We start from the raw sequence: 27,879 nt of genomic DNA on the forward strand, positions 1-27,879 counted from the left end.
CCCGTGTTCCTCCCCTTCCCCCCCGCCATCATTCCATCCTGGCAAGCACATCGTTACACGCCTTTCCCGTTTTTCCTCTCCTGTCAAATTTCCCCTTCCAAATCCATGGGCACTCTTCCCGCGCGTCTTCAAACTGTGACCCACATCGCCAGACACCCGCCACGCCACGCTGGGTCCATATTTCTGAAGGTGCAAGGCTCATCGGGGGGGTTTCAAGATCACCGCCCTGCAGGACCGAGGATGCGAGGGGATGGTTGAGGGATAGACCGGTGCAGCTTTAAGAGTTCCTTGTTCCTGTGCCACCTCTTGTGTTTGTTTTTATCCGCGTCTGTCTTGGCGAAACACACACACACACACACACACACACACACACACACACACACACACACACACACACACACACACACAGATATATAGATATAGTTAGACAGACTAATTGATTGGTTGTTTGACTGATTAAATGATGAATAGATAAATAGATAGATAGACAGATAGATAAATATAGATAGACTGACTAATTGATTGGTTGTTTGACTGATTAAATGATGAATAGATAAATAGTTAGATAGATAAATAGACAGAGAGATAGATAGTTAGATACGAGTAGCCAGATAGATCATTTTCCTTTTCTTTTTTCATGGATATATGTAAAAGCTTCCGTCCTGCTCCCAAGCCAAGAAGACGTGTTGGTTGCTGTGAACTAAACGCACTGGTTCGCTGCCCCACTCACCTGTATACGTCAAAGTTCTCCCTTAAAACCTGTTCTGGATGAAGACTCGATGCTTCTCGTGTGCTGTTGTTGCCATGCTCTTATCCCCAAGAGCCCCCTTTCCCATCCCTGGGGTCGCGAATACATACATACATACATATATATATTGACAGATGGATAAATAGATTGATTGATTAACACACTGACTGACTGACTGATTGATTGATAAATAGGTAGGTAGACAGATAAATCATTCTCCTTTTCTTTCTGGATTCTGGATTTCTGGATTCTTTCTGGATTTCAAGTGGAGGAAAGAAGATAAAGATGGTGATGAGATGGATAAGTGGATAACTTTTTTCTTTGCGGTAAATCATAACTTAAACGTAAGAAGAAAAAAAGTTATTCAGTCCTTCTAACTGGATCAATGCTCGTATAGTAAAATAAGTAATGCTAACACGAATTCCTTACTCTTTTATACCCCTATTAGACTCCCCTTAGAAGAAAAAAACGCTATTCGGTGTCTTTCTAACTGGATCAATGCTCGTAGTAAAATAAGTAATGCTAACACGAATTCCTTACTCTTTTATACCCCTATTAGACTCCCCTTCGAAGAAAAAAAAACGTTATTCAGTGTCTTTCTAACTGGATCAATGCTCGTAGTAAAATAAGTAATGCTAACACGAACTCCCTACTCTTCTTGTACCTATCAGACTCCCCTAAAAATTAAAGACGCTCAATTAACTTCCCCTCGCCCCGTTAGCTATCATTATACGGAATTATAGCATTATCTCCCCCAGGCTGAACACCATTACCCAATCAATGACTTTTGCTCCGTCAGCGACACCCGCGCCGCCTCGTTACAGCGCGGCGGCCTGACCTCTGCCCCCTCGCCGCCCCGCCCGTCGCCTGCCCTCTCTCTCTCTCTCTGGTCGGGCGTGACAGCCGAGCCCCACGTGTTGCCGCCTCTGATCAATGACACAACACATCCGCCTGATTTTTTTAACGTCGTAAGTCTTTAGTAACAATAATGCGGTTTTTTTTGTCTCATTTAGGTCCGTTTTTCAAGGCGTGTTAAGTTGATTTTGTTGATTTTTTACATATAACTTATTTTTTACGACTGAGTTTGTGATTTGTCGACTTAACTGTGAGCATCCAATACCTCTAATTATCTCCATCACAAAGAATGAAAGTAAATAGCCAAACTAGCCACATAACTGCTAACAAATACTAATACGACGTTTGAAAATAGTCTGTCAATCATTTAACATATCGTATATAAGAACGCAGGCCCTAGACGAGGTTCCACTGTATGAATATATTTTAGGTTGAGTACCCCCTCGGCACACACCAAAGGATTGTCGAGAAAACGCCGCCTGCCTCCAAGGGCCCATGCATAGATAGCCCCACCAGCTGACGTGACGGTGTTAGCGAAAGCCCACGAACACTCTGCCCCTCAGCCTCTCCTCCAGCAACATCATCATCATCATCATCTTCTGCTTAATCTTGTTCTTCTTTTTCTTCTTATATTTCTTAGTCTTGTTCTTCTTGTTCATCTTCTTATTCCTGTTCTTGTTCTTGTTCTTGTTCTTCCTGTTCCTCTTCTTCTTCTTCTTCAGTGCTTCAGGCGGCTATTCCACCAACATCTGTTACTTGTTGGCGCTCATTTCGTTAAGTTCAGTCGTCTGCTTCATACGAGATCTACAACACAGAATAGGAGAGACGACTGGAACCAGGGACCACCTCTATAGTCGGGACAGTTTCTGAATCTCAATAAATTTTTGTGTATTCAGATTAGCTTCAGAGCATAAATAGAACAGCAGCAACATGGAAGAGCGGTGCCAGCCACGCGGTTCTCAAGAGCATGACCACTAATAGCCACCTCGTCCTGCTTTCACCCTCCAAGCCACAACCACAGACACACTCGTTCCATTACTTACTTTTACCCTTCTCTAGTTAGGCACTGATGGGAGCCACGCTACTTTCCCCGGGCGGCTGCGAGGAGAAAAACAACTTCTGCCGTAGGGAGGAGCGTCGTCCCCTGCAGGCGGAGCGCGGCGCTTCTCCCGCATCGAAATAATTACACACGAGCGCTGATGAGTTAGTTACGCGTGCTCAAGCAGACTGCCCGCCGAGACCACCACCCTAACTAATAAGTGTGATTTGTAGTCGTTAGTTCAGATGCATTTTGAGTAAGTGGCAGATAAACACATGAACTGATAGCCGCGTACTTAAAGAAATATAAGTGAAATAGCGACCGTGCGTATTATGAGATAGGAGCCAGAGATTCTCAATATACCTGACGTAGCCTAACCGAACTGACCCTGACGTACACGACTCCGAAAATAAAACTTATACCAGATCCACGCGGTTTCTTCATCTTTGCTTTCCAATCTAGCACTGACCCGCGAAAATATGTTTGTTGTGACCGCTTTCCTTTAGTCAGCAGGAACAGTGGACCATGTAATCTTTTTTTTTTTTTTCCTGAAAAGTGTGATAAAACTAATAAAGGCGCTCAACTCTTCATCTTTATTATTGTTTTTCCTTTCGTATTTTTTTTTATTTGCACGAGAAAAAATAAAAACAATAATAAACCAAATTAGTGATAGCTCTGGACTCTCTCTTCCTCTATTTTCCTTTTTTTCTTTTTTTTCTTTTCTTTTTTGTAACCCCTTATGGAAACTTAATAATCAGACCGGATGCGAATACTGCTGCTGCTGCATGGCCGAAACGGAGCGGAAAGTCCAGCGCGAAGAGAAAACTTGGCCAGCTTGTGTTCCGGTGGTGATCAATGATTCCGGGTTATGATATTTCCGTCAGCTGAGCCAGACACCCTCCCTTCCTTCCTTCCTTGCGTGTGTGTGTGTGTGTGTGTGTGTGTGTGTGTCGAAGGAAAACAATTGACCTAACTAACGGGATGATTTTGTTTCTGGAGTGTTTCATGTAATTTGTCTTTGTGCAGTCCATGTTAACGTGTGTGTGTGTGTGTGTGTGTGTGTGTGTGTGTGTGTGTGTGTGTGGTTAGCAATGTGTACCTGAAGTATTAAGTAACGTGGCTTAGTGCAGAAAAAGTATTTATGTAACCTAATTTCCATTTTGTTGACGGACGCTCTAGTTTATTATTATTATTATTATTATTATTATTATTATTATTATTATTATTATTATTATTATTGTTATTATTATTGAATGATGCTTTTGTAGGATTATATGAGCAATAGTTAAGAAAAAATACATATGTAAGCACGTATACGCACGCTCGCTCACGCACGCACGCACGCAAACGATATGATGGAGCTGCAAGAATATATGAAAGCCTCTCTCTCTCTCTCTCTCTCTCTCTCTCTCTCTCTCTCTCTCTCTCTCTCTCTCTCTCTCTCTCTCTACGTAATTACATACTGCAAACGCTTGACAATTTTATCAGTTACAGTTACAAAAGGAAATCGTTATATGGAAGAAAAAATACGTAAATTAATTGTTTTTTTCATACCTGGATTCATGTTATTAGCGTTTCATCCATCCGTTCGGCACACTAAATCGCAGCAATTCGTATAATTCAATTAGTTAGAGGATATAAAGGTGAAATTGCTGTGGGGTGAAATCATACATAATCTAAAAGGTATTAATAAATGTATTCATGTATGTTGATAACGATCCATGCATTATCAATTCATCGGGCACACACAAATGACAGCCTCTCATGTGTGTGTGTGTGTGTGTGTGTGTGTGTGTGTGTGTGTGTGTGTGTGTGTGTGTGTGTGTTTAAGAGGGAACAAGTTGGCTAGATAATGTGTACAAAGTGTTTTATGTAATGTGATTGATTACTTGTGTGTGTATTTACCTAGCTGTAGTTTTACAGGGCCTGGGCTTTACGCTCGTGTGGTCCCGTCTCCGTATCTGCATTTATCCAACTTCTCCTTAAAGCTTTGCACACTCCTCGCCGATACTACATCCTCACTTAGTCTGTTCCAAACCTCTATATTTCTTTGCGGGAAGCTATATTTCTTTATGTCTCTCAAGCATCTTCCTTTCCTCAATTTTTTACTGTCCTCTTGTGTGTGTGTGTGTGTGTGTGTGTGTGTGTGTGTAACCAACCAACATTTTTTTTTTTTAATTCTGATATAGATTTCGATGTGTTTTGATATCACACTCTCTCTCTCTCTCTCTCTCTCTCTCTCTCTCTCTCTCTCTCTCTCTCTCTCTCTCTCTCTCCAACCTTTACTTTCCTTATCATCACCAGTGTGTGCAAGATAAACAGCTAACAGATTACAAAGAACATATCAAAACTATAAATAACATCTCTCTCTTTAGCCGCTCTTTTCTATTTTCTTCTGTATGCAGGAACAACGCTGATAGAACTTTTTTCTTCTTTTTTTTTTTTTTTGCCCTCAAGCTGTTTCCTCTCCTGTAAAAAAAAAGTTTCATCCTTGGTGGTGATGAGTTTAAGGGAAGGGGAGGCGAGATCGACCAAATATACCCAATCTTTTGGCAGAATGAAGTCACGAGAGAGAGAGAGAGAGAGAGAGAGAGAGAGAGAGAGAGAGAGAGAGAGAATGACAGAAAGAGGGAAAGAAGGACAAAAGGAAAGAAAGAAAAAGAAAGAAAGAAAGAAAGAAAGAAGGAAAGGGAGTAGTAGTAGTAGTGGTAGTAGTAGTAGTAATAAAAGTAGTAGTAGTAGTAGTAGTAGTAGTAGTAGTAGTAGTAGTAGTAGTAGTAGTTTTTTTTTTTTTTTACAACAAAGGAGACATCTCAAGGGCATAAAAAAATAAAAAAAATAATAAAAAAAACCCGCTACTCGCTGCTCTCAAAAAAGAATCAAAAGAGGTGACCGAAAGAAAGGTCAATTTCGGGAGGAGAGGTGTCCTGATACCCTCCTTTTGAAAGAGTTCAAGTCGTAGGCAGGAAGAAATACAGATGAAGGAAGATTGTTCCAGAGTTTACCAGCGTGAGGGATGAAAGAGTGAAGATGCTGGTTAACTCTTGCATAAGGGGTTTGGACAGTATAGGGATGACCATGAGTAGAAAGTCGTGTACAGCGGGGCCGCGGGAGGGTGGGAGGCATGCAGTTAGCAAGTTCAGAAGAGCATTCAGCGTGGAAATATCGATAGAAGATAGAAAGAGAGTCAACGTCGCGGCGGAATTTAAAAGGTAGAAGACTATCAGTAGGAGGAGGAGAGCTGATGAGACGAAGAGCCTTAGATTCTAAGTAGCAGAAATATATCAAGATGTAGTTTAATTTTGTGACTAACTCCTGACCATAATATAAAAAGATAAACATAATACACCTGTAAACTGACAAACATTTATGAGAACACTGAGCGCCACATCGGACTTCAAACTTTACCTGTGGCCGGCTGACTTTCCACGAAGAAGAGGAGGAGGAGGAGGAAGCGAAGTCCGTGTGCTATTTTCAAAGACTTTCCTCTCGGTTACGTGCATCACTAGAGCTATTGCGTACTTCAATATCAAAGTGCGCACCGGCCTCTTGCAAACTCCTTATGTTCTAATGTTCTGATGATAGTGTAACCAACCCGCCGCGCCGCGCTAACTCTACGGTGCTCAGATTGCCGTCACGGAACTCGGGAGCGGCGGAAAGAGAGCCACCCACCACCACAGTCGCTTTCCACCAACTGCTGAACTGCCGCCCCCAGTCAGTGATAGTGAATGGTCTCAGCGGCTTGGTTACGAGCAGGAGGCGTGGTGCATCAGTGTAGCTGTAATGCGTATTCTTCAAGGCGTATGTAGTTGCCTCTGATGCTGCAACTGTCACAATCATCTCTCTTGACTCCTCCCAGTTCTGTCACGTCTCCCTCCTGACTGACAGAAGGTTGATGGGACGATATTTCTTCATCTATTCGATCTCTTATAGATAGATAGATAGATAGATAGATAGATGGTTAGCTTGACTTCTCCTAACCATTATATGTAACCACTACCTAACATTTACCTTCATAAGGACTGTTCCATTTTCTTTTCATTACGTTCATATGTTTCCACTTCCATTTTCGGTGTTCTCTTTTTCAGAACGGATTTATTATGTTAAGGGAACGATATTAAGCAATTTCTACTTAGGTCCTCCTCATTTTGTCAATCTATGGGTTGTATTATAAAATATTTCGTCGCCCAAGAACACATATTTAACAAGGCTTTCTTAGGAGTCATGGGCATTTCCAGTAGTAGTTTTATGACCCTGGTGGTAGTTTGACTCTTCTTCTGTACCATGAACCTAAAGAAACACTCATTAGAATCCGACTGACCCCCTCTTTGACTTTTAGAAATAGCTGATGTGAGAAGCGAAAATATCATAATACCGACCTATGCCATGGGTCCCCAACGTATCACCTGCGGAATTTTTACCTTCTCAACCGCCTAGCACTAAAGTCACCCATTAGCACATTACATAAACAGAAGCCCTCTTGTATTAACCTCATCGCTATAGTTAGATATTTGGGCATACACATGAATTATCTTCTGTATCTATCCTTTGATTCATATGTGGGCTGGTGCTATTTCTAGACTATTGTGAAGCAAGACTCTAGCCTCATATTCCTACTTGCTACCTTCGGGCTCGCCTCGCTATAGAAATGCATGACCGCTCTTTCCTATCTATCTATCTATCTATATATATGTGTGTGTGTGTGTGTGTGTGTGTGTGTGTGTGTGTGTGTGTGTGTGTGTGTGTGTATCTATCTATCTTTCCATCTGTGTGTAACTATCTATCTCTATATATCTATCTGTGTATGTATCTATCTATCTATCTGTGTATGTATGTATCTATCTGTACGTGTGTATCCCTCTATATATCTACCTATCTATCTATTCTTTCAACATGACGCAAATATTTCCCCCTCACTAATATCCACCTTAGCAACAACCCACCACCAGCACATGCTCGCCAAAAAGCACATCCAGCAACACATTTGAATCCGCACACAAAGCACGCAAACTTACATCAACAAAACTCCGCTCACGCAAACACATACAGCAAAAAAATACACGTTGCCACACTCAGCAAAAATTATATCTGTCTGCACATACGACACCAAATCAATATAGGTACACCGTAATCGAGGTTTTAATATTACAAACAAAGCATATTATGTTTTCAAAGGACACCAGCGCCTGCGCCGCCCATGTTTACCTCGGGCGGGGACGGTCTCTTAAAAACACCAACAATACAAGAAATACGACTTAATATACGACACATACATTTTTTACTCTTAGAGAAATTAAGTTTGAAGTAAATGTATTGATAAACACTTAAGTACTTGGGGTATTTGTGGGGTTAGAGGGTAATATAACAGTTTTTCCCTGAGGGCTGAGGGGAGTATTGGAACTTTATTTGGGGTCTACCATTTTGTTGTGGCGCAAAACCCCGGACGTGCAGACCCTTTGTAAGATGACTGGCGGGTCTCGGGAGGGGCTAGACACATGAAGCCTAAACAGGAAGACCCAAAGGAAATGGTGGGGGGCTGCTGCGTGTGCTCGGACGAGAATGGCTGGACTGAAAACCCTCTCGTGTACTGCGATGGCCAGGGCTGCAATGTCGCCGTGCACCAAGGTAGTCCCCCTGTGGCGCCCCTGGGGGTGTGTGCGCTGCCCCGGGGTGTGAGAGGCCCCGGGTGTGTGTGTGTGTGCTAGGGACGGGGGGCTGCGTTATGGTCAGGCTTCTTACTCCTCTTCTTCTTCTTTTGACCTGTATGTTCTCCTCTTCCTCCTCTTCTTTTGGCGTCTATGTTCCCTTCTTCCTCCTCCTCTCTTGACCTGTATGTGCGGGGCGGGGGCGTGAGGGGTGTGTGGCGGGGCTGGGGCGTGAGGGGTGTGTGGCGGGGCGGGGGGCGGGGGGCTGTTCCTCGGCCAGGCTGCCAGGGACTAGGCACTATCAGCTACAACCTAATGTTTTTTTTTTTATTTTTTTTTTTTTGGGGGGGGGGTCCTCAACTCCAGCCAAGTTAAGTCAACCTCACATTGCAAGTTTTCTAATATAAAGTTTCCATATACAAATGCCCATTAACCCCTTAAGGATGCAAGAAATATCTAAGGTCTGGATCTGGCTGATAATGCACGGAGCACCTTGCATAACACCCTGGAAAAGCATATGTGATACTTATTATACTACAATTGAAAGTTATAATGAAACAGCTAATAATAACAATTAAAAATAAACAATTAAGGTCTGTTTGTGAATATGAGGTAAGGGACTTGGCTTTATGTACAAATTTCTTGGTATTCTGAAACCAAGAAAAAGAAAAATGCAGCAATCCATCACAACTAGTCTTGTGACAACCTCTAGGCCTTTCTATGTGTGTATTTTGGCTTAAGGTTGTCAATTAGTGAATTTCAGATGTAGAACAATAGCGAAGGTCATAAGGAAACAGAAGAAATATAAGAAAACAGAGCTGTCTGCACGTGAGACACTCGTCCGTTAACGGAACCCACCAAAATTTCCACCTGCGTGTCACTCATCCTTTAGGGGTTAAAGAGTTATTCGCCTTTTGACTATCTGTCCCAGACATCAGTGAATGCAAAATTGTTAATAGTTAGCTGAAGCCTGGGGTGAGCCCGAGCTGTTCATATTTGGTGAAATAATTGGTTATCTTCTAAAGCTAAAGAGCCTGCTTGCTGTTTTATCCTGGAAATGGGTTATCCGTCTTAAACAAAGCTGGGTGTTAGTCTTGGTCTTGCCGTTAATATTTGACAGTGATAGGTTACGGTGGGGCTCCGTAAATCTACATATAATTCTTAAATTAGTTGAGAGTGGTTACTATTTTTACTGGTATGGCTGAGCTTCTCGTCAAATATATATACATACTACATTGACCTTATTCACTGAGTAACCTTATCTCCAAAATTAATTATTAGGTATGTGGAATGTGCAAGTCGAACTTTATATTACAAGCTTCAAAATATGAAGTTTTCCAAGACTGCAATATCATGCCATTGTTTTCTGTGCACTGACCACTGCCTCCTCACTGGCTGCTCCTCCCCTCCCCTCCCTCCCTCCAGCACTGTGGTGCCTTGCAACAATTGTGGGACAGTTTATAGTTCAGAATTGCAAAGTTGACCTATGTTATTAAGGTAAACAAATGTGTGTTTTTAACAAAACCGTCCTACATTTTCTTTGTGAAATAATAGCATTAAGCTACTGTCAATATTTTTAAACAACCAACTCCAACCTAAACTAGATAGTATTCTTGAATCTCTAAATTTATAAGTCAACTCCACCAAAATAGTAGCCTAATCCCATTGTTAATAACTTGGCCTATTGTTTGTGGAAACCCAGATGTCACACTTACCTGTGTAAAGTGGTAATGGGTTCTTATCCACCACAAGCTCAAGGGCGGGTGAGATGAAAATTAAGCTTCCCAAGATGTTGCATTCATTCAAATATCTTGGCCAAGGACTCATCTATACCTTTATAACTAACTTGTGTCTCACCTAACCTTTGCTTACTTACTGATATTTGGTAAAGTTTGGGGCATACAATATAACTGCATGGCTGCAGTGCTCATATCCATCGCCTTAGCCCATTGAGCCTGGAGGAGTTAAGGACCCATTTTTCCTGGGACATGGGGCAACTTCTGGGTTATCACAGTTAACCTTCCTTGGGTTTCCCCAGGTGGCAGGTACTCATTTATCAACCAGCCTGCAAGGGAGGATGAACATCTGGGCAAGTTGCGCTCCACCTGCCCAGGCTGGGATTCAAACTCGGGCTATTTTACAGGATTAAATTTGTGGGGTTGACTATTACATGAATACTTCTTTTCATGGGCTGAAAGTTACCCCCAAAGAAATTGTCCAGGTTAAGAAATCACAGGCTTAGTCAGTAACTCCGAGAAAAGGAAGTAAAAACATTTTTGATGAACTAGACACTGCTGGTGTGACAACTTTGATATTAAATAGAGAGGAAATTGAATCTGTAAAGACTCATCTGATGCCTGAGGAATTGCAACATTTTTTTTTTCCTGTGTGGTTTGTTTGATAATCTCTGAAACAAGTTTTTGCCTCCAGTACTATAAAAAATATTTCATTATACGTTCTTGCTCATCACATGTCATTAGTCTAGAAATTATTATGGCTAATCTTAAGGATCACCACTCCAAACCAATATTCGTTGTAATTTAGCTTAACAATGTTGTCTTTTTTCAGCCTGTTATGGTATAGTAACAGTACCAACAGGGGCCTGGTTTTGTCGCAAGTGTGAGAGTCAAGAACGTGCTGCTAGAGTTGTAAGTACATCACTGTGGTGTGTTACGCAGAGCAAACCTGTATTCTAATGAGTGATAACAGTTATGATTATTTGTGGTGTGGCTACCATGTATCTCTTAGTAACCGAAGGCTGATAACGTGGTAAAGTAGTTGGTTCTCTTTAGTGTCGCTGCTTTGAGTATTGAGCTTCATAAAATACACATATGTATATATTATATTTTTGTTATATATTTTTTAATTAGTGTGGTGAAGCAAAGGAAAACTAATACTGTGAATCAAAAAGAATGTAATGTGAAGCAAAAGAAAGATTTGTATTGTGAAGTTTAGGAAAAAAATTATACTGTGAAGCAATGATGAAAACTATACTGTGAAGCAAAGTAAAAATAAGTATATACTGTGAAGGTAAGGAAAAAATACTACCTTGATGCAAAGAAAAATAGGCCAACCAAAATTTCAACTTGTAATAACTCATCCAGAGCTGGACTGTGTGTCTTGGCTTTAGAAATCCTGCATTCAGTGAATTATATTTTTATTTGGGTGTATACAAATTTACCAATTAGGAGTTATAATTTGTATTTTTAAAAGTAATATATCTGAGGTGTGAAAAAAATTATATATATATATATATATATATATATATATATATATATATATATATATATATATATATATATATATATATATATATATATATTTGCACTCAGACAGAGTGGACCTGCCTTATCTGTGGATTTAGCATCCATGGGTGTGACCAACTGTAATTAAAAAATATTAAAAGGTAAAATAATTTTTAAAAAGAAAGTTTGGAATTCCCGTGTGCAGTGCTGCCTGCTAAATACACACAAGAAACATCATGCGCAGGCTGATGCTGCTGAGTCACAGCGTACCCTTAGTCCTGCGGTATCAGTGGACACTAACCTTTATATGGACTGCCATCGGTCTGTACACCACACGAAGGCTCAACGTTCAGAGGTGCAGCTGCTTTATGTATAGTTAGGTATCTTTCAGAACAAGCTTGCTTTGTCATAGATAAAATCTTAAATGCTTGATATATACACTTCTACAGTATATTATTTTGGCAATGTTTACATTTGGGCCACAGTCATATGTAACATGTACTGTCTCACAGTCCTACTTGGGGTGACAAACCAAACAAATATTATTACACACACACTTTTCTCAAAATTTTATATATATTGAGGATTGTTTTCAATTTATTCATGCATTTAACATTTTTTGTTAATTATGTATATTTATGTTCCTTCAGTTATTTATTAGTGTTGTTTAGAAAGCAAAGATTCATGCTAGACTCTCAAAAGCTTTCATGATGTCTGTGGCAACAGCAGAAGTTTCACTGAAACTTTTAAGAGTGGATGATGAGGAATTGGTTAAGAAAGCAGGATCACCAATAGAATGAATTTGCAGAAATTGCTTGTGGGATCAAAGAGAAGGTTGAGAGTTTATAGAATATTATTTGTTTACAGAGGATTGTAATCCATACTAGTATTATGGACAAGTTCTTTGAAGCTATTACATACTTTGCCAAGTTAATACCAGACTGCTATTATTCATTTATCCCCTTGTGTTGCATTTATGTAATTTGGTCTTTCTTCCAATTTATAACAGTCTTTTGAAGAGGTAGTGTGATAAACTGGGCGTGAGACGCAGCAAAGTAACTGCTTTGGTTTAAAGGGTTGCTACGATGATACACTGTAATATTTTGAATAAGATTAATATATATATGAATGTTGACCGAGGCATTTATTTTTTTCATTTACTTGCATAGTTATTTATTTATTTTTTCCTTCAGTATGAGTACAATGTTAGCCACATTTGGTCTGCTTTTGCCTCACTCCTAGACTGCCATAAACCCTGTCCTCAATCCTTTGCACCCCACACCCACTGACACCCACCCTGTGGCCGCTCACCCAGCACTCAGGCGGGAGGCGCATTTTTTCACAGAGATGCGAACTGTGCCCGAGTAAAGATGGGGCGCTCAAGCGCACCGACTCTGGGGGCTGGGCACACGTGGTTTGTGCGCTTTACATCCCTGAGGTGCGTTTTGGCAACGTCACTACCATGGAGCCCATCATGCTGCAGTTGATTCCTCAGGAAAGATTCAACAAGGTAGGAAAAAATGTCTCAAGTTGACTTCTAGGTGGATTTAATGTTACTTGTGCACTCTGCATATTGCGAGCCAAATTTATAATGGTGCATATCATCTTTACCCTAACTTTACTAGTATTTACACTAACAATGTGACTGTTTGGGTGTGTGCAGTATTAATATTTCACTGCACTGTTGTGTGTGTACTGTGTCAGTAGTAGCAGCAAAATTAGAAACTAATGAAACATTTTGCTGGTAAAAGGCAACCAGCTGTAGCATCCTTTTTATCAGCACATCATGCTTCCATGTAGCCTCCTTGAATACTTTCAACAGTTGTTTTTCACCCCAATCAGAAAATGCTAATACTTCAAGTTGTTTGTTTCTCAAGGTTCATTGGCTTCTTACAATAAAAGCATGTGGGTTTGCACAATCCTATGCTACATGTTGGCTTGCCATAGTGTATTTCCTCTTTCCACCCAGAAATTTGTGAAACAGTGGCAGTTTTCTCTTGATCAGTCTGGAAATGATGGTTGTGATTGTATTAATGTAATTAGCAGTAGTGGTTTGTCAGTGTGATGTACTGTTTTAGTAAAATTATTGATAATTATGATAATCTACAAGAATACATTGTCATATTTATCAAGACTTATTCTTTCACCGATTTCCAAGGAATGTATTTTGTCTTAAAACAAAGATAATTTTCTACAGTCATGCTACATTTGTGAGGAAAGTGGCAAGGAAAGCAGAGCCGTCATTGGAGCGTGCATGCAGTGCAACAAGTCAGGTTGTAAGCAACACTTCCATGTAACATGTGCCCAGTCAATGGGACTCTTATGTGAAGAAGCTGGCAACTACCTGGATAATGTAAAGTACTGTGGCTATTGCCAGTACCACTTTTCTAAACTGGTAAGTACAGGTTTATTTATATTGAGTGCATCTGTAAGATTTACCATCAGTTGTTACTCTCTAGCCTTTATGAAATTAGTCAAGTAATGTTCTATAACCTCTAAGAATGTTGATATTGAAGATTCTTACTTACTTGCAATTCATTTATCCATTTACTAATGTCTGCATAAATACTTGTTGCCATATTCACATAATGAGGAACTTCCAAAGCTGCTTTTAGGTAGAGTAGTCGTTACCTACTTACCAGCCCAAATTTTGTGTGAAAATCGAATTGGAGGGCAGTGAGATCCCTGGTAAGGTGGTTGATAATAAGATTGAAGAATAAATTGAGGAAAGAGGTGGAAAGGAGAGTGTGAATGTTGCAAGAAGAGAATGTATGAACAGGGAGAACTGTAGACTTCTGCCATGGCCACCCTGGCAAGGGAGGTTCCCAAGAGAGAATGGACTCATAGCTGTAGATAGATAGGCACAAGATTTTAAGGCAATGATTTATCCCTCCACTGAGAGCCATCGGAAATCTCCAGCTGGTTGCTGAGGGTGCTTATTAACCCGAGAACGTCGGCAGACCCTTTTCTGGGCTTTCACAAGTCGTGGCTGTGGTACGATGGACCCTAAAAAGGGCTCACCATAAAATCCCTAATTTGAGCTAATTGTAGGCGGTGGTGGCATAGAGCAACCCACCATACATGCCCTGGGTCATAGTGGTGGGTGAGTGATCTTGAGATGGGCTGTTTTGTCACAGGTGGTGCTGTAAGGTCATGGCAGACTGAATTAGCTGTCCACACAGTAATCACTTGTCAAATTCTCTAAAGTAGATAACAAGCAACTGTAGGCTAGATGCCACACGTCACAAGACTGTTTATTTTGTAACAAACACCACCCAAAATGAATGGAGTTTGAGTAAAAGTAAATATTTTTAACAGCTTTATGGTTATGAGAGGAGTACTCTGATGTACGTTCCATGCTCTTTTCTTAGTCTCAAAATGCCACTTCTCGGCTTTCCCATAGCCGAAGCCCACACGCTAAGTGGCAGATAAAATCTAATCCCAACCTCACAGTTCATGATATTCTTGGTCGAGACATAGGCCACTACAGTTTTCAAGTTAGGGAGACATCATTCATATATTACATTGAAAGAATGAAAATCATCCAAACTAAATAAATTTGTCTTAACAGTTCTCCATTGTGGTTTATTGTGAAGATTTTTTAATAACGTATATTTTGTTAGTAAACAGCGCAGATACCGAGACACTGATGTTTGTCTGATAGGATCACACAAGCACCTAGTCATCACCTGGGTTGTGGATGTAAAGATTCTGCACAAGTGCTGAGTTCCTTTTTTATTACCTATTTATTATTATTTTTCACAGGAATGAGCCTGTAAAGCACTTTGGCCTCAGTGTTAGCCCTATCCACTATTACTCATGCACATGGCCAGACTTTGAGGCCGTGACTTGTTCACAGTAGTATGGTTAAGAGTCATAGCATTGAGATGTGCAAAACTATCACAATATCCACTTAAAATAACTCACTGTATCTGGTGGCATATAAGACTTGCTTTTCATCACAAAATAAGTCTGAGGTCAGGGTGAGGTCAGGGTCTAGGATTGCCTGGATGCAGTGGTTTGGTTCTATGGGAACAAAATGGGCATGGTAAAAGCACTCAGGAGGGGAGGTGGGCAAAGGGCGGCTGATTGTGGGCAGAACTGACAAAACTTATCAACAACAGGAGAGTTAGCACTATCCATAAATTTAACAGATGGTGTGAGATGCCTTTTTATTTATTTATTTTTCTTCTTTGTTTCCTTCTATTTCCACCTCTTCTCTAACTTCCTGGCTGCATAATGTTGCCACAATCATTTTAGTTGCTGAACCCTATTCAAATCCATTCATAAAGTCCATGGAAAGAAGTTTATCTTTAGAGCTCTCTCTCAAAACATATGGATGAGATGTTTACTTCAATTCATGAAATATACCAAGTGATATAATTTATTTAGGAATAGAGATTGTATTTTTAATGAATGTTTTGTTATCTATAATTCCCAACAGAGGAAAGGAAGCCATGTGAAGACTATCCCTCCATACCGTCCCGTCCCTTTGGAGGCTGGAACTTCAGATGACGACAAAACCTCTGGCGCAATTGATTCCAGAGACCCAAAGTCCAAGAAGAGAACAGGACGTCCCCCTGGTGTCAAACCCGCAGCCAACCGGGAAGGGAAAATTGGTGACCTTATAGCACCTGGCAGCAGTGGTAGTGGTTCTAGTGGAACAGTGGAACACCATGAGCGAGGTCCATTGGGTGAAGACAGTACTGGTACCACCCCTGGAAGCTCTGGCATGTCTTTAGGAGCCACCAGTGCTAGTTCCTTACCTTCCACAATCAAGACTGAAAGAACGACAAAAGTAACAGAACCTAATACTGGTGTGAGTGCTTCCCAATCTGTGGCTACTGTGACTAAGACAATGGCCTCGATAACAGTCAGTGCTTTTGCCTCAAGCTCAACATCAAGTGCTCCCCCACCTCAAACAACCTCATCTCTGACCCCATCTTTTGTTACCTCACTGCCCTCTGTAGCAGTTCCTTTTACACACACAAATGTTTCATCTACAGCATCACTTTTAACAACAACTCCTTCACTGGCAACCACAGTTTCCAGTTTAGTATCATCTGTGTCGTCATCCATACCATCGTCATTATCCTCGTCATTGTCATCAATAATAACAAGTGTGCCATCCTCTGTTGTGACCACTGTGGCATCCCTCGCTCGACCCAAACTGTCTGAGCCACAGAACCCAAGCACAACCCCTCATGAGAGCTCCAGCCAACACCCCCTGTCACACAACCACTCAACAAGCCAGGTACATCCTTCCCTATCTGCTGAAGGAGAGAAGGATAAAGACAAGCAGCAGGAACGTAACAGAAAATTGCGCCGAAATGGGCCGAGGACTCCAAGTGGAAATAGTAATTTTGGAGACACTGAATCAATTGTTTCCAATGATGAAGCCCAGTCCAGTGATTTAGTGCTTAATATATGTGAAGAAAAAAATCTTAGTGTTGAAAAAGAATCAAACAAAGTGCCAAGTAAACCTTTAGATTCCTCAGATGATGGTGGAAGCTTGAATGTGCAGTTCACTCCAAACATTGGCTCAAAAAGTGTATCTGATCCTTTCACGCCAACTCTAGCTGACTTCAGTACTAATGAGCCAGTGAAGAGGAGAAGGCAAGTTCCATTAGCATTAGTTGGGTTTTGTAAGATTAAGGACTACAGGAAAATTAACACCATTGGAAAACTTGAAACAAAAATCTAGTCCAATTGGCCGGGGAGGAAGGTTACTGTATATCCCACAAAACCAAAGTTTGTGTCAACCATAATATGTATATTTAAAAAATCCAGTCACACTGCCACCATGTAGCTGCGACCTTGTGTGTCCTATTCCCGCCTCGGTCAAGCCTGTGGCACTGTCAGCAGTTATACAAGAAGCAGTGGCCTAACACCATCTGATAGTTTGCATTGTTGCTTCACCAGTATTGCTGAACCTCCTCACTGAACCACCTCACCTGCACAGTAGTGGCGCAGCACCAACACCCCTGCTAGCTTTTGTCACCTTGGTGTTTAGCTTTGTCATGACTCAGTGCTGTTCCATAAGTTAAAAGTTCAGTGGTGCCAGGCTCTGCCCTCGTAGTGGTGTGGGGTGTGTCTGGTATCCGGTGAAGGCAGAGCTTGGGATGAGCTGGATGGAATGTAGCACCCAGGAAAGGAAGTGGTGGGAAAGAGAAAAAGACAAGTCTGAACACATTGTTGGGAGACACTGGTGGTGTTACATGCCTGTGGACTAGGTGTCAAAATGCCACAGTGACGTAATTCACTCCAAATGATAATTAATATTCCCCATCACTTAGATATTCCAACTGGTTATTGGACACTAGAAAGTTATGACATCTCAACAAGTTGGTCATTCCTAGTTCAGCAGCTGTGTTTTTACACAGGCTGATAAAAGTGTGCAAAATTCTGCAGTGAAGTGCATTTTTGGCAGTATACTTAATTAGTTTCGTAATTTGTTTTGATATAATTTTGTTGTGTTTGTGGGCAGTTATGTTTTAAAATTTCAGGTCTTATAGTCAAGAGAGAGGAAGGAGATCAAAGCGAGGAATGAGTAAACGTGGCCGCCCTGGAGGAGGCCGGGACACGGGTGGAAGAGACTCTGGGGCCTCCTCCCCAGACTCCTTCACTAGCGAGTCCGCGCCAGCTCCAAAACGAGGAAGGAAGAAAGTGGATTCTAAAGAGTAAGATTTTATTACTTCACCACATTTCTTGTTTTCTATATCTGCTCCTGAAGGGTAACAGCTGGGTCTCAGCCTCACCTCATATTATCCAGAATGACAAATAGCTAAAGCAGCACACCCCATTTTCTGCATATGCAAATAATGGTAATTCACTAATATGGAAGGATCAATAATTCAGCATGTTCTGTGAAAGTGAAAATATTCGCGTGTCTTATCTGTTTGTTTTTAAAGGTCTCAAAATGTAATGGCATGGGCATTGCCCCTTCATTCTGTATTTGTCCATCCTTCATCACTCTGCCACCAGTCAAAAACTCTTGTGTTTACTTATAGGTCACTTACATCAGTGATAACCAACGGTGTAGGAGCCAATACTCTTCTGCTGGGGAACCAACTTAACCCTTCATCAGCTGTTGCTCAGAAGATGACTGATACCCTCCATGCTGAGCTTGAAGCACACTCCATTTACAAAGATGAAGACAAGATTAGCAACATGTTGGTCGGGCCATCACTCCCTGGGAAAAAAGAGGTAATTTTATTATCATTGAGCATATCTTCCAGTGTAGTTATAGGTGTGTCCCTCTGGGAATAAGCAAAGAAGAGAGAAGTGATAGAAGCATGTGTGAAAGGAAAGTTAGACCTATTAGATGTTGATTAAACACCTGAATGGCTGTGGGGATGGAGAGAGGCTGTGGGAAGGCTTAGGAGTGGTGTGGGCAAGGATAGAAAAGGGAAGAGGGAGGGAAGGGTGTGCAATATTTGTCTCCGCACAAGTATATTATTCACCAAAAATAAACATGTCTTTTTTTTTTGGTGTGGGTGTGTGGATATTGTCATCATTATTTTGATAATCTGTTTTTTCAGAGTTTCTTTTCTCTCATACAGAATACCAATGGTAGCAGCAACTTGGCAACTAGCAACCAACCTCCCCCCTTTCCCCAAAGTCTGGAGCAGCTTTTGGAGCGGCAGTGGGAGCAAGGCAGCCAGTTTCTGATGGAGCAAGCTCAGCATTTTGACAGTAAGTAGCTTTGGAATGAAAAAAGAAAATTGTTTGTAATCTCCTTCACACCTGAATTGATAATATTATTTGAAATGCTAAAAGTTCTGTGGACTTGCTCATGAAAATTAGAACCCTATGCAAAACTCATAGAATACATGGGTTATACGAGAGGTAGATTGTAGGTTTGCTGAACTATCTCCCTTTATAAGATCTATATATATTACTTTCATGGGTTTTACTAATGAAATATAATCTTTTGCTTCTTTCTCCAGTTGCATCACTGTTGTCCTGTCTACATCAGCTGAGGCAAGAAAATGTTCGCTTAGAAGAAACTGTGAGCTCTCTAATATCACGGAGGGATCATCTTCTGGCTGTCAATGCGCGTCTCTCGGTTCCTCTCAGCTCTCCAACACCCGCCAGCACCTCATCCCCAGTGGGAACTAACCCTACCCCTCCTTCAGTGTCTGCCACTTCATCTAACTCTTCATCATCAACACCGTCTTCAGTCCCTGCTCTCACAACATCAGTCAACTCCCACAACATAAATCCTCGGCCATCAAGTCGGGGCTCAGCTCCAGCGCCCCTTCCTCCTCGCCCTCATTCTCAGGGACACCATCAGTCTGGTCAGTGATACCCTATTTTTTGGATTTCCTTTCAAATTTCAGTTGCTCATATACACATTTGTTGCTGCTTTAGCATCCACAAGCCTGAGTTGCTCCACTTCCAGGCCACAGCTTCCAAATACGGGCTTTTACCTTAACCCAAAATAACATCTCAGTCCAGTGTATCGTCCCCTATAACCTCTTAACACCAATTCACACTATTTCTTACGTGCCTTTCACCCTCATGGACTTTTGAGCCTCTCTGAGACAACATTTTTAATTTCCTCTCCTAAACCCTCACTGCTAGTTTCCCTTTTGGCCCTCCAGTCTCTCTGCTGTTCTCTCAATCAGCACTTCAGTACATCTTCACAGGAACACCCAACAAACTTATAGTGTGAAAACTTCTTGCTTGTCACCCTTTCTCTTGTATAACTGAACTATGCAAACATTCTTCCAGTTGCCTGGCAGCTACCCCTTATCCACTATTTTGTTATGGCCCCTAGACTCCCCAAATACTGCCTTTGCACGTCTCCTGGTTTTGCTTAATTCCACAGTAGGCAGATATAAACCCAAACACTGGCTGTGAACAGAAAATCATACAGCTGCAAGAGCTATCACTGTCTGGTAGATGTAAGGCCAATTAGTGGCTCGAGTTACAGAGGCTTGCCATCACAGTTTGAAAGCCAAGTTGAGCTATTGTATCATATTTTGCCTTTGATGTGTGCAGTAGATGTAATTCATATACGTATATCTTTTGGTTCAGGAGCTGGCAGCCACACAGTAGCCCCACCTGGGGGAGGTGGAGGACACAGAGGGGCATCTCCACATGATAGAAGAGGACCATCACCACAAGACAGGAGAGGCACTTCACCCCATGATAGGCGGGCTCCGCCTCCTCAGGTTCCAGTTGAAAATGGCCTTGGGGAGCAAGAGTATCGCTATCGAAGTCCTGGTACAGAGCACAGACAGCAATCCCCCATGCTACCCCCTGGGGCCCAGCCAAGTCCTACTACATCTCTCAGGTATTATCAATTTCCTTAAGTTACAGCAGGGAGCCATCCATTTGTAGTTGCTTATTTCATAAATTCTTATAACAAATGTGAAATTTCGTTTTCTCCACCCACTGTAGCTACTTTATTTTCAGGAGTATTCCTTTTAGCAAATGAAAGGGCCAGTTTTTTCTACCCATTTCTACCTTTCAATTCCCCATGGCATGATTTGGGTCCATTGTTATGGTACAAAGTTACTTTAAGAACTACATGGGAATTGTTGGATGGATGATATAGTGAGCAAAGTTCACTATATTTTTGTCTCAGTCAATGGCAGTATAGTATAAAAGTAGCAGTAAAATAGAGTCCTTGAATGTTTCAGGCACAGTCCAGCTGGAGGCAACTACCATTCAAGTGTCTCTCCACATGGAGTTGGCTCCCCAAGTCCTTCTGGTGTCCCCCATGGTCATCCTCCTTCCTCCCATGGTCCACCTCCCCATCACTCCATGCCTCCATCACATGGACCTTCAGCTCATGGCCAGGGACCCCTCAGCCATGGGTCACCACATGGACCTCCTCCCCATGGAGCCCCTCCACATGGGCCCCCACCACCAATGGTGTCTGTGGCTCCAACCTCAGCTCACAGTGTAGCCATTAGCAGACAGTCAGACCATCGTGGAGAGATGGTGAGATTACACCAAGGACCCCCAGCACCGCCCCAACACTCGGGCCCCAACCTTGGACCTGGCGGCTACTCAGTGTACCAGATGGTGTCTCCAGTGCCTGGGCCACACCACTCCCCAGTGCCACCCATGAGCCAGCCTCACCCACCACCTCATGCCCAAGTAAGGGGTAGCCAGTAGCAGTCTTGGCAGTGGCCTGCATCACAAGGCATTGCTATGTTCTGATGGAAGTGTTTATTGAATTCTCAAAGTCAAAGGATCTTGTGTTTCAATAAGATTAAGAGTTATCTAAAATAGAATATGGTAATGAATGCTTGCAATTAAACTTATTTTGTTCCTATCATCCCGTTGTCATCATTTCTATGGTATCAAAGGCTAGAAAACTGTTTATTTGAAAGCAAAGATACAGATCCATCATGATTTGAAAGGTTAACCATGAGTGGGTAATGGAAAATTAGTATTAATTAAGTACTATCAATTTTGACTTCCCTGCTCAAACAAGATATTCCCAGGGCATAAATTGTGCAGAGAAAAAAATGTAGCTCCAAAATGTGAGGTCCAGGGAGAGGTCAGGCAGGCAGCTCACTTTTGTGGAAATCAGACATCTCTGCTGGCTCAGTTACTGTATCCAGGATTCGGGCCACTAGATCACGGCCACTGATCCATTTGCTCAGGGTACAATCCTTCTGCTGAGCATTAAAGGGATCTTTGAAAACATGTCATGGTAATGATCCTTCATTCATGAATTATCCAGCACCATTTTGGAAGACAGCAATTCTCTAAATTGAATAAAAGAGCACCACTTATTCCATCAGTGTTGTGGCAAGACTAAAATTATATCTTCTATTTCTTACCATATCAAACAAAAAAATGTTTATTGTATTCTTCATAGTGTTTTTCAGATAACAGATGGCATTATATAGAAGACTACCAGTATTTGAAAGTAGAGGAAATTATTACAAATTTCAAAAAATTTGTTGCTGTTATTGTGGTAAAGTTGAAGTTTGAATCTTGAAAATTTGAGAGGAGTTGTCATATCACACCAATTTAAAACCACCAACCTTTTTTTTTTTTTTTTTTTTTTTTTTTTTTTTTTTTTTTTTTTCCAAGGCTAGTTGAAGTGCCTGGAAATATTGAAATATCATCTCAGCATTGCCATATTTCAGATTAAAGGGCATACACATTGCCATATTTGTCTGATTTTTTTTTCCCTTGTCAAATAGCTTATCATATAAGAATTATTGTAATTTTTCTTTAATCATATACTTTGTTCAAGAAGGCAGTCAGTTTAAACAACTGTTTGAGGCCAAGGTGCACGCTGAAGTTATGTACCAAAGTTTAAACTCTTAATAGTTGCTTCTCCTACCAGGTGATGCGTCGTGACCTAGTTGAGTCTGGTCGGGGGGCAACTGGGAACATGGAGAAGAGATGACACAGAGACTCCTGGGCTAGGACTAGAAGATAACAGCTCCAGATATCTCTTTTATGAGCCTGGGCCTGTAGTAAGGGAGAAGAGTAGTAGCCTTATTCTTAACTGTATGCTCCTGGTGAAAATTTGAGTATGGGATAACCACCACTCATTAAGTATTCACAATCCAGTAACTGGCAAACCAAGGTGAACCACTTGAACCTCTTGCATGTTGAGACTGGACTTATGGTAACCCAAGACTGTGTATTTAGAAAACTTGATCAAGGTTTTTAATGGAATCCCTCGAAAGACAGTTTGATTCCTGGTGAAAATGAGTGCTGTACTCTTTGAAACCCCATGTAGAGGTGTTGTAGTCAGTTCAAGAAGTAAGGTGACAATGGCTTAACTTCATTAGTAGAATTTGAAACCTTGTGTTTTCAGTTTATTGGAGGAGAGCTGTTGTACGTAGAAAGTTTCTCTCACTGGTGCATGAAGAGCCAAACGATATTTTCCAGCCCCGGTGGCAGTTGAGAGTGAGATTGTTTTCATACTGTAGTGTATACTAATCATACCTACATTTTAAGACTCCCCATGTGTTTTATTGATGTTTTTACATATAAGTCTAATTATGGTTATGGTTATTAGTAAAGTACAAATGGCATTGGCAGACTTGCAGGATTTTGTTTATCAAGCTGGAATTCAATTAAAAGTTTTTATATTCAATCTGAGCTGGAACATCCTTGGCAAAGATCAAAATAGGTGCATCACATCCTCAAGTAATGCAAGGGTCATGTTTTCAGCATTCTGATGTAGAACACCGCTGCATCGCATTGAACTGTAGGTAGATGTAAAAATAGTTGCCTAGTGTAACCTGGGGATATGTATATCATGGCCCACCTTGAAAGTTCAGTGACTCTACTTCTTTTTCTAGTGTTTCATTCATTCATCTTTGATGCCTGCTCCTAGGAGCTCCCACCTTCATCTGGGCTCATAGGTAACGCTACAAAATTTTATTAATAACGGCAGGCTTGTATGCATATCTGTAAAAGTGAGATCTGCAAGAACAATGGTGGAAAGGCTTGCACAAATGGCAGAAAATAATAGAAGAAATATTCCTCCAAAAGTGTTACTTGAGGATGTGGTTTACCAACGAGGAATGGACATCAACCTGGGGATGATAGTTTGTTAGTTGCCTGAGCGGTGGCTGTTTGCTTGAACGTTATATGTGGACCAATTTTAAAGTGAAGCTTACTAAATTAAAAGTTTTTACATATTTTATTTAAGGCTGTACCTACTTTCATCATGTAGATAATAATAATAATGATAATAATAATAATAATAATAATAATAATAATAATGATTATAATAACACTGTATTCTGAGTGGATCCATGCACTATGTTTACCACCTGGTTCCCTACAAATTACACAGTGGTTTGTGACGTCACCAGTTTTAGCCCTTTTGCACCTGTACATTTCTGTAGTATCAATGCAAAAGTATTATGGAATTTTATCTAGACAAGGTTCTGTCATTCGTTTGTGTTCCTGCCTGAGACTGGGGGAACAGTGTCTCAGAAAAAAAGAAGTTCCTTGTCTTAATATTAGGATTTATAGTAAAATTACATGGGCAAGCTTGTAAATATAAGTCTTATGGATCCTTCTCATGTTATTTATATATTGTATAGATGATAATGACCTGGCCCATATTGACCTCAGTACAATTAGCTTAGTGCTGACACCAGTTATGCAGTTTTTGTACGGCAAGTAGATAGATTCAACAACAATAAAATGTGGTTAATTTGTTGGGATAGAGGAGTTTCTGAAGGTGACTTCCTTTTTGTCTTTTACCAAGTATCCTGTATTTCTAGTGGTCCAGAGGTCATAAATCTTCTGTTTGGTACTGAGTGCTGGTGACCTAGTGACCTTTAGGGAGTCCTACAAGTCCTTTCAGCCATGCAAGTTATCACTGAATGTTTGTCATTTAAACCATAAGTTGTCAGGGGCATAGTCAGAATGAGTGCAGTGTTCCATTATGTACATTAGTTGCCTCAACAAAATTTCTCTAATAGATAAAGTCTGATATTCATACAGAATTTTGGATAATAACAGAGGACTTCATAGGTGGATACTAATTCTTTTATTCATGGGTTGAAGCTAGAAAATTATCAGTGTTTATTACTATTATTATTATTATTATTATTATCACCGTCATCATTATTTTAGCAAAATCAGAGGGCGAGCCATGCTGACATGTCAGAAATTTTTGAGATATATGTATGCAGAGGCATGAAAGTCATTAGGAAAATGGAGAGAAATTTTAACACTGACATAAATAATGAAACTTATGAAGTGATGAAAAAATTTCAGTATCTGAATCATGATTAGTAGGAGATTTTTTGTAAAAAATACTCTGAGGCATGTTGCATTATTACAACAATGAGCAAAGAAGTATATCCAACTAACCAGGAAGGCAAAAAGTAGAGTATAAAGATTTTATCATCGTCATAATAATTGGTCAATGAGCCTGTTCCACAGAGACAGGGTGGATAGTCAGAAAAATCAATATGATGATTTTAAAAGTCAAGGAGGTAGTGTATAAGCTACATCCCGATTAGTTATCTCCTTCAACACAAATGTAGAACATTCTTAATCCCTACTTTTCAAGAATAAGCTGGACTTACCTGCAATTTCAAATTGGAGACCCATTGAGCCCAACAACCATACTCTAATGATTCAGCTTATGATACATACCACAAGTTTCCAACTGTTTGAACTTTTTTACCCATTAATTACACTTCATTACACCACACATTGATTTAAACACTTAACATTCTCCAAAACACTAACAACTTAAGCTAACGGCAGCTTCTCAGAGGGGTAGCAGTCTTTCGTAGTCCTAGCAGATATACATAGTCTTAGCTGCCTAGCTCAGGAAGGCCTTCAACCATAGCAGGAGCTATGGGATGAAAGGTTAGTCACTTAAAGGTGTCTGCCATACCCAGGTTTCAAATTTAGAACCTCAGTTGTGTGTAAAGCACACCCTCATTTCACAACAGGCTGCCAAGGTAGTGACCCAAGTAGAGGTGAAGGAAGAACCAAAAGGCACTGCAGGTTGGGTGTAAAACAATAACTTAAGAATGTGGCTATGAAATCCATGAGTGATTTGTGTGATAATTTAGTTTGGCATGTCAAAAGTAAAAGTAAATCGGAGGTAAGCTGAGACTTCATTCCAGCATCCAGGGAAGCTTTTAAGTTGTGGATATAAGGTAAAAGAGCATCACATGCTCTCTAAAGAATGAAATAAACCCCTGTCAGGGATCAGACAACTTTATTAGCACTCAAGTACTACAGAACAAAATCATGTAGGCTGGTTTCTTGTTTCCCATGATTTTATAACAAAAGAATTTCTGTGTTGCACGTATTCAGGGAATGCATTTAAATGGTTTATGTACCTTAAAGAAAATAATAGTGTTGCTTGTTGGGAATGTGCCTGAAAATATTTAATGAATGTATTTTGAAAGTAAATTCTCTTCCCAAGAGGTAGCTATATACATAATAGACACTAATTATAACATGGAACTGAGTGCTGCTAAGAGTATGATTGATTTGACCTAAGGAAGAGCAGCTAATATTGATTTTTAAATTTACAAAGTAGTATTGACAATGTTTACACAAATAATTTGTCAAGGCTGACTGGAACGTCCCCAGAAAAGATGTTAATGTTCTCCTTCAATAGATGTGCTAAGCACTACTATTTCTGTGCTCCTTCAGATAGATTCTATGCTAATCTGAATATAACTCCCCCTCCATTCTGTGTATTTTGTACCTGAAGCTCAAGTGTATTTTGGATTTAGTTGAATTTTGTTGATGTTATTTATGAATTGCTGTTGTGCATAAAAGGTGTAATTTATTTTCATCTGTTTATTATATTTATGTAATGTTATTCATTTTAAGTTGTTTATTAGTTTGTTTATCATTTAAGAATACTTTTAAGACTAAGTGGATGACAACACTGCTCAAACTCCAAGTAACAGTTCATAATAGTAAAGTTTTCACATGAGCTCTTTCATAGACTGAGGATGTAGCTGCCAATGTTTAGAACCAGCTGTTAAACAGTTTTCATATTTATGTAACCTAGAGGAGAAAGAACATGATTTTTTTTAATTAGCTATGAAATGTTCTTGACATAAACATTGCGTTTATTCAAACAAATTGTTCTTTATATAAGGATTGACTCAAGCCTTCGGTTTTATAAAACTTTTTAAGCTCTGATGATTTTTAACACAATTGTCATTCTTACTAGGACTGACTAAGTTTTTAAAATATAAAAGGCTTTTGAGATTTTTTATATGATTACATACGGTTATAAATGGAAAGTGTGTTCTATATAAAGTCTATGATTGAGTCATACATGCACACAGTGCAGTGAGACTTACACTTCAGAGATGTTAAAGGCACAGCTGTTCTCTGTGGCTTGATGTTGTTGGCCAGTGCTGTCAGTGGATATGTATCAAAGTGTACCTCATCCTAACTTGTGGCTTGTAAAAAGACATCATGCCAAATGGGAAGGAGCCATAGGTCTCATCTCAGAAACTTGAGGTTATGTAGTGTGACTAGCATGGAGAATGTTGTAATGTAGTAATTTGCAAGCCATCAGGGAATCAAAGTACAAACTTGTCCTCTGGAAAGAAAATGTACTTCATGATTTACTCAGTGATTTTGGAGCTGTAGATAGTCTTTCATTAAAGCTTGTTGTATTCCCATGTTTTTTGCTCCCAAGTCATTGAAGCATGTTGGAATATTATTTTAGTGGCACAGGGTCCTTAAGTGTAACTTGTGTGAGTAACTTCCAGTCTTTTGAAGATGATGCCCAGCCCTCTTATATCCCAACTGTCGTGTTTTGTCTAGGTTACGTAATGTGTCTGCGTTTTCAGTGTATATTTGAGCTGTGTGCACATACATATTGTGAAGTGCATTTTTTTGCAGTGA

General features: G+C 40.4%; 1 protein-coding gene across 4 annotated transcripts; it reads left to right on the forward strand.

The window, feature by feature from the left end:
• The first annotated feature begins 8,028 nt into the window (after nucleotides 1-8,028).
• On the forward strand, nucleotides 8,029-27,648 carry LOC127007053 (protein AF-10-like). 4 transcript variants are annotated; one of them, XM_050877571.1, is made up of 12 exons: nucleotides 8,029-8,267; nucleotides 10,856-10,935; nucleotides 12,848-13,042; nucleotides 13,730-13,927; nucleotides 15,977-17,148; nucleotides 18,039-18,212; nucleotides 18,543-18,738; nucleotides 19,074-19,227; nucleotides 19,482-19,832; nucleotides 20,575-20,833; nucleotides 21,183-21,645; nucleotides 22,853-27,648. In XM_050877571.1, the coding sequence occupies exons 1-12, from the start codon at nucleotides 8,138-8,140 to the stop codon at nucleotides 22,913-22,915; spliced, it is 3,435 nt and encodes a 1,144-aa protein (XP_050733528.1). In that variant the 5' UTR covers nucleotides 8,029-8,137; the 3' UTR covers nucleotides 22,916-27,648. The 4 variants fall into 4 exon arrangements, with proteins under 4 accessions (XP_050733528.1, XP_050733531.1, XP_050733532.1 ...); XM_050877574.1 differs by having other exon boundaries at nucleotides 19,095-19,227; XM_050877575.1 differs by having other exon boundaries at nucleotides 12,878-13,042.
• The last annotated feature ends 231 nt before the right edge of the window (nucleotides 27,649-27,879 follow it).

Source organism: Eriocheir sinensis, chromosome 34 (genome assembly GCF_024679095.1).
Source record: "Eriocheir sinensis breed Jianghai 21 chromosome 34, ASM2467909v1, whole genome shotgun sequence".
Taxonomy (NCBI): Eukaryota; Metazoa; Arthropoda; class Malacostraca; order Decapoda; family Varunidae; genus Eriocheir; species Eriocheir sinensis.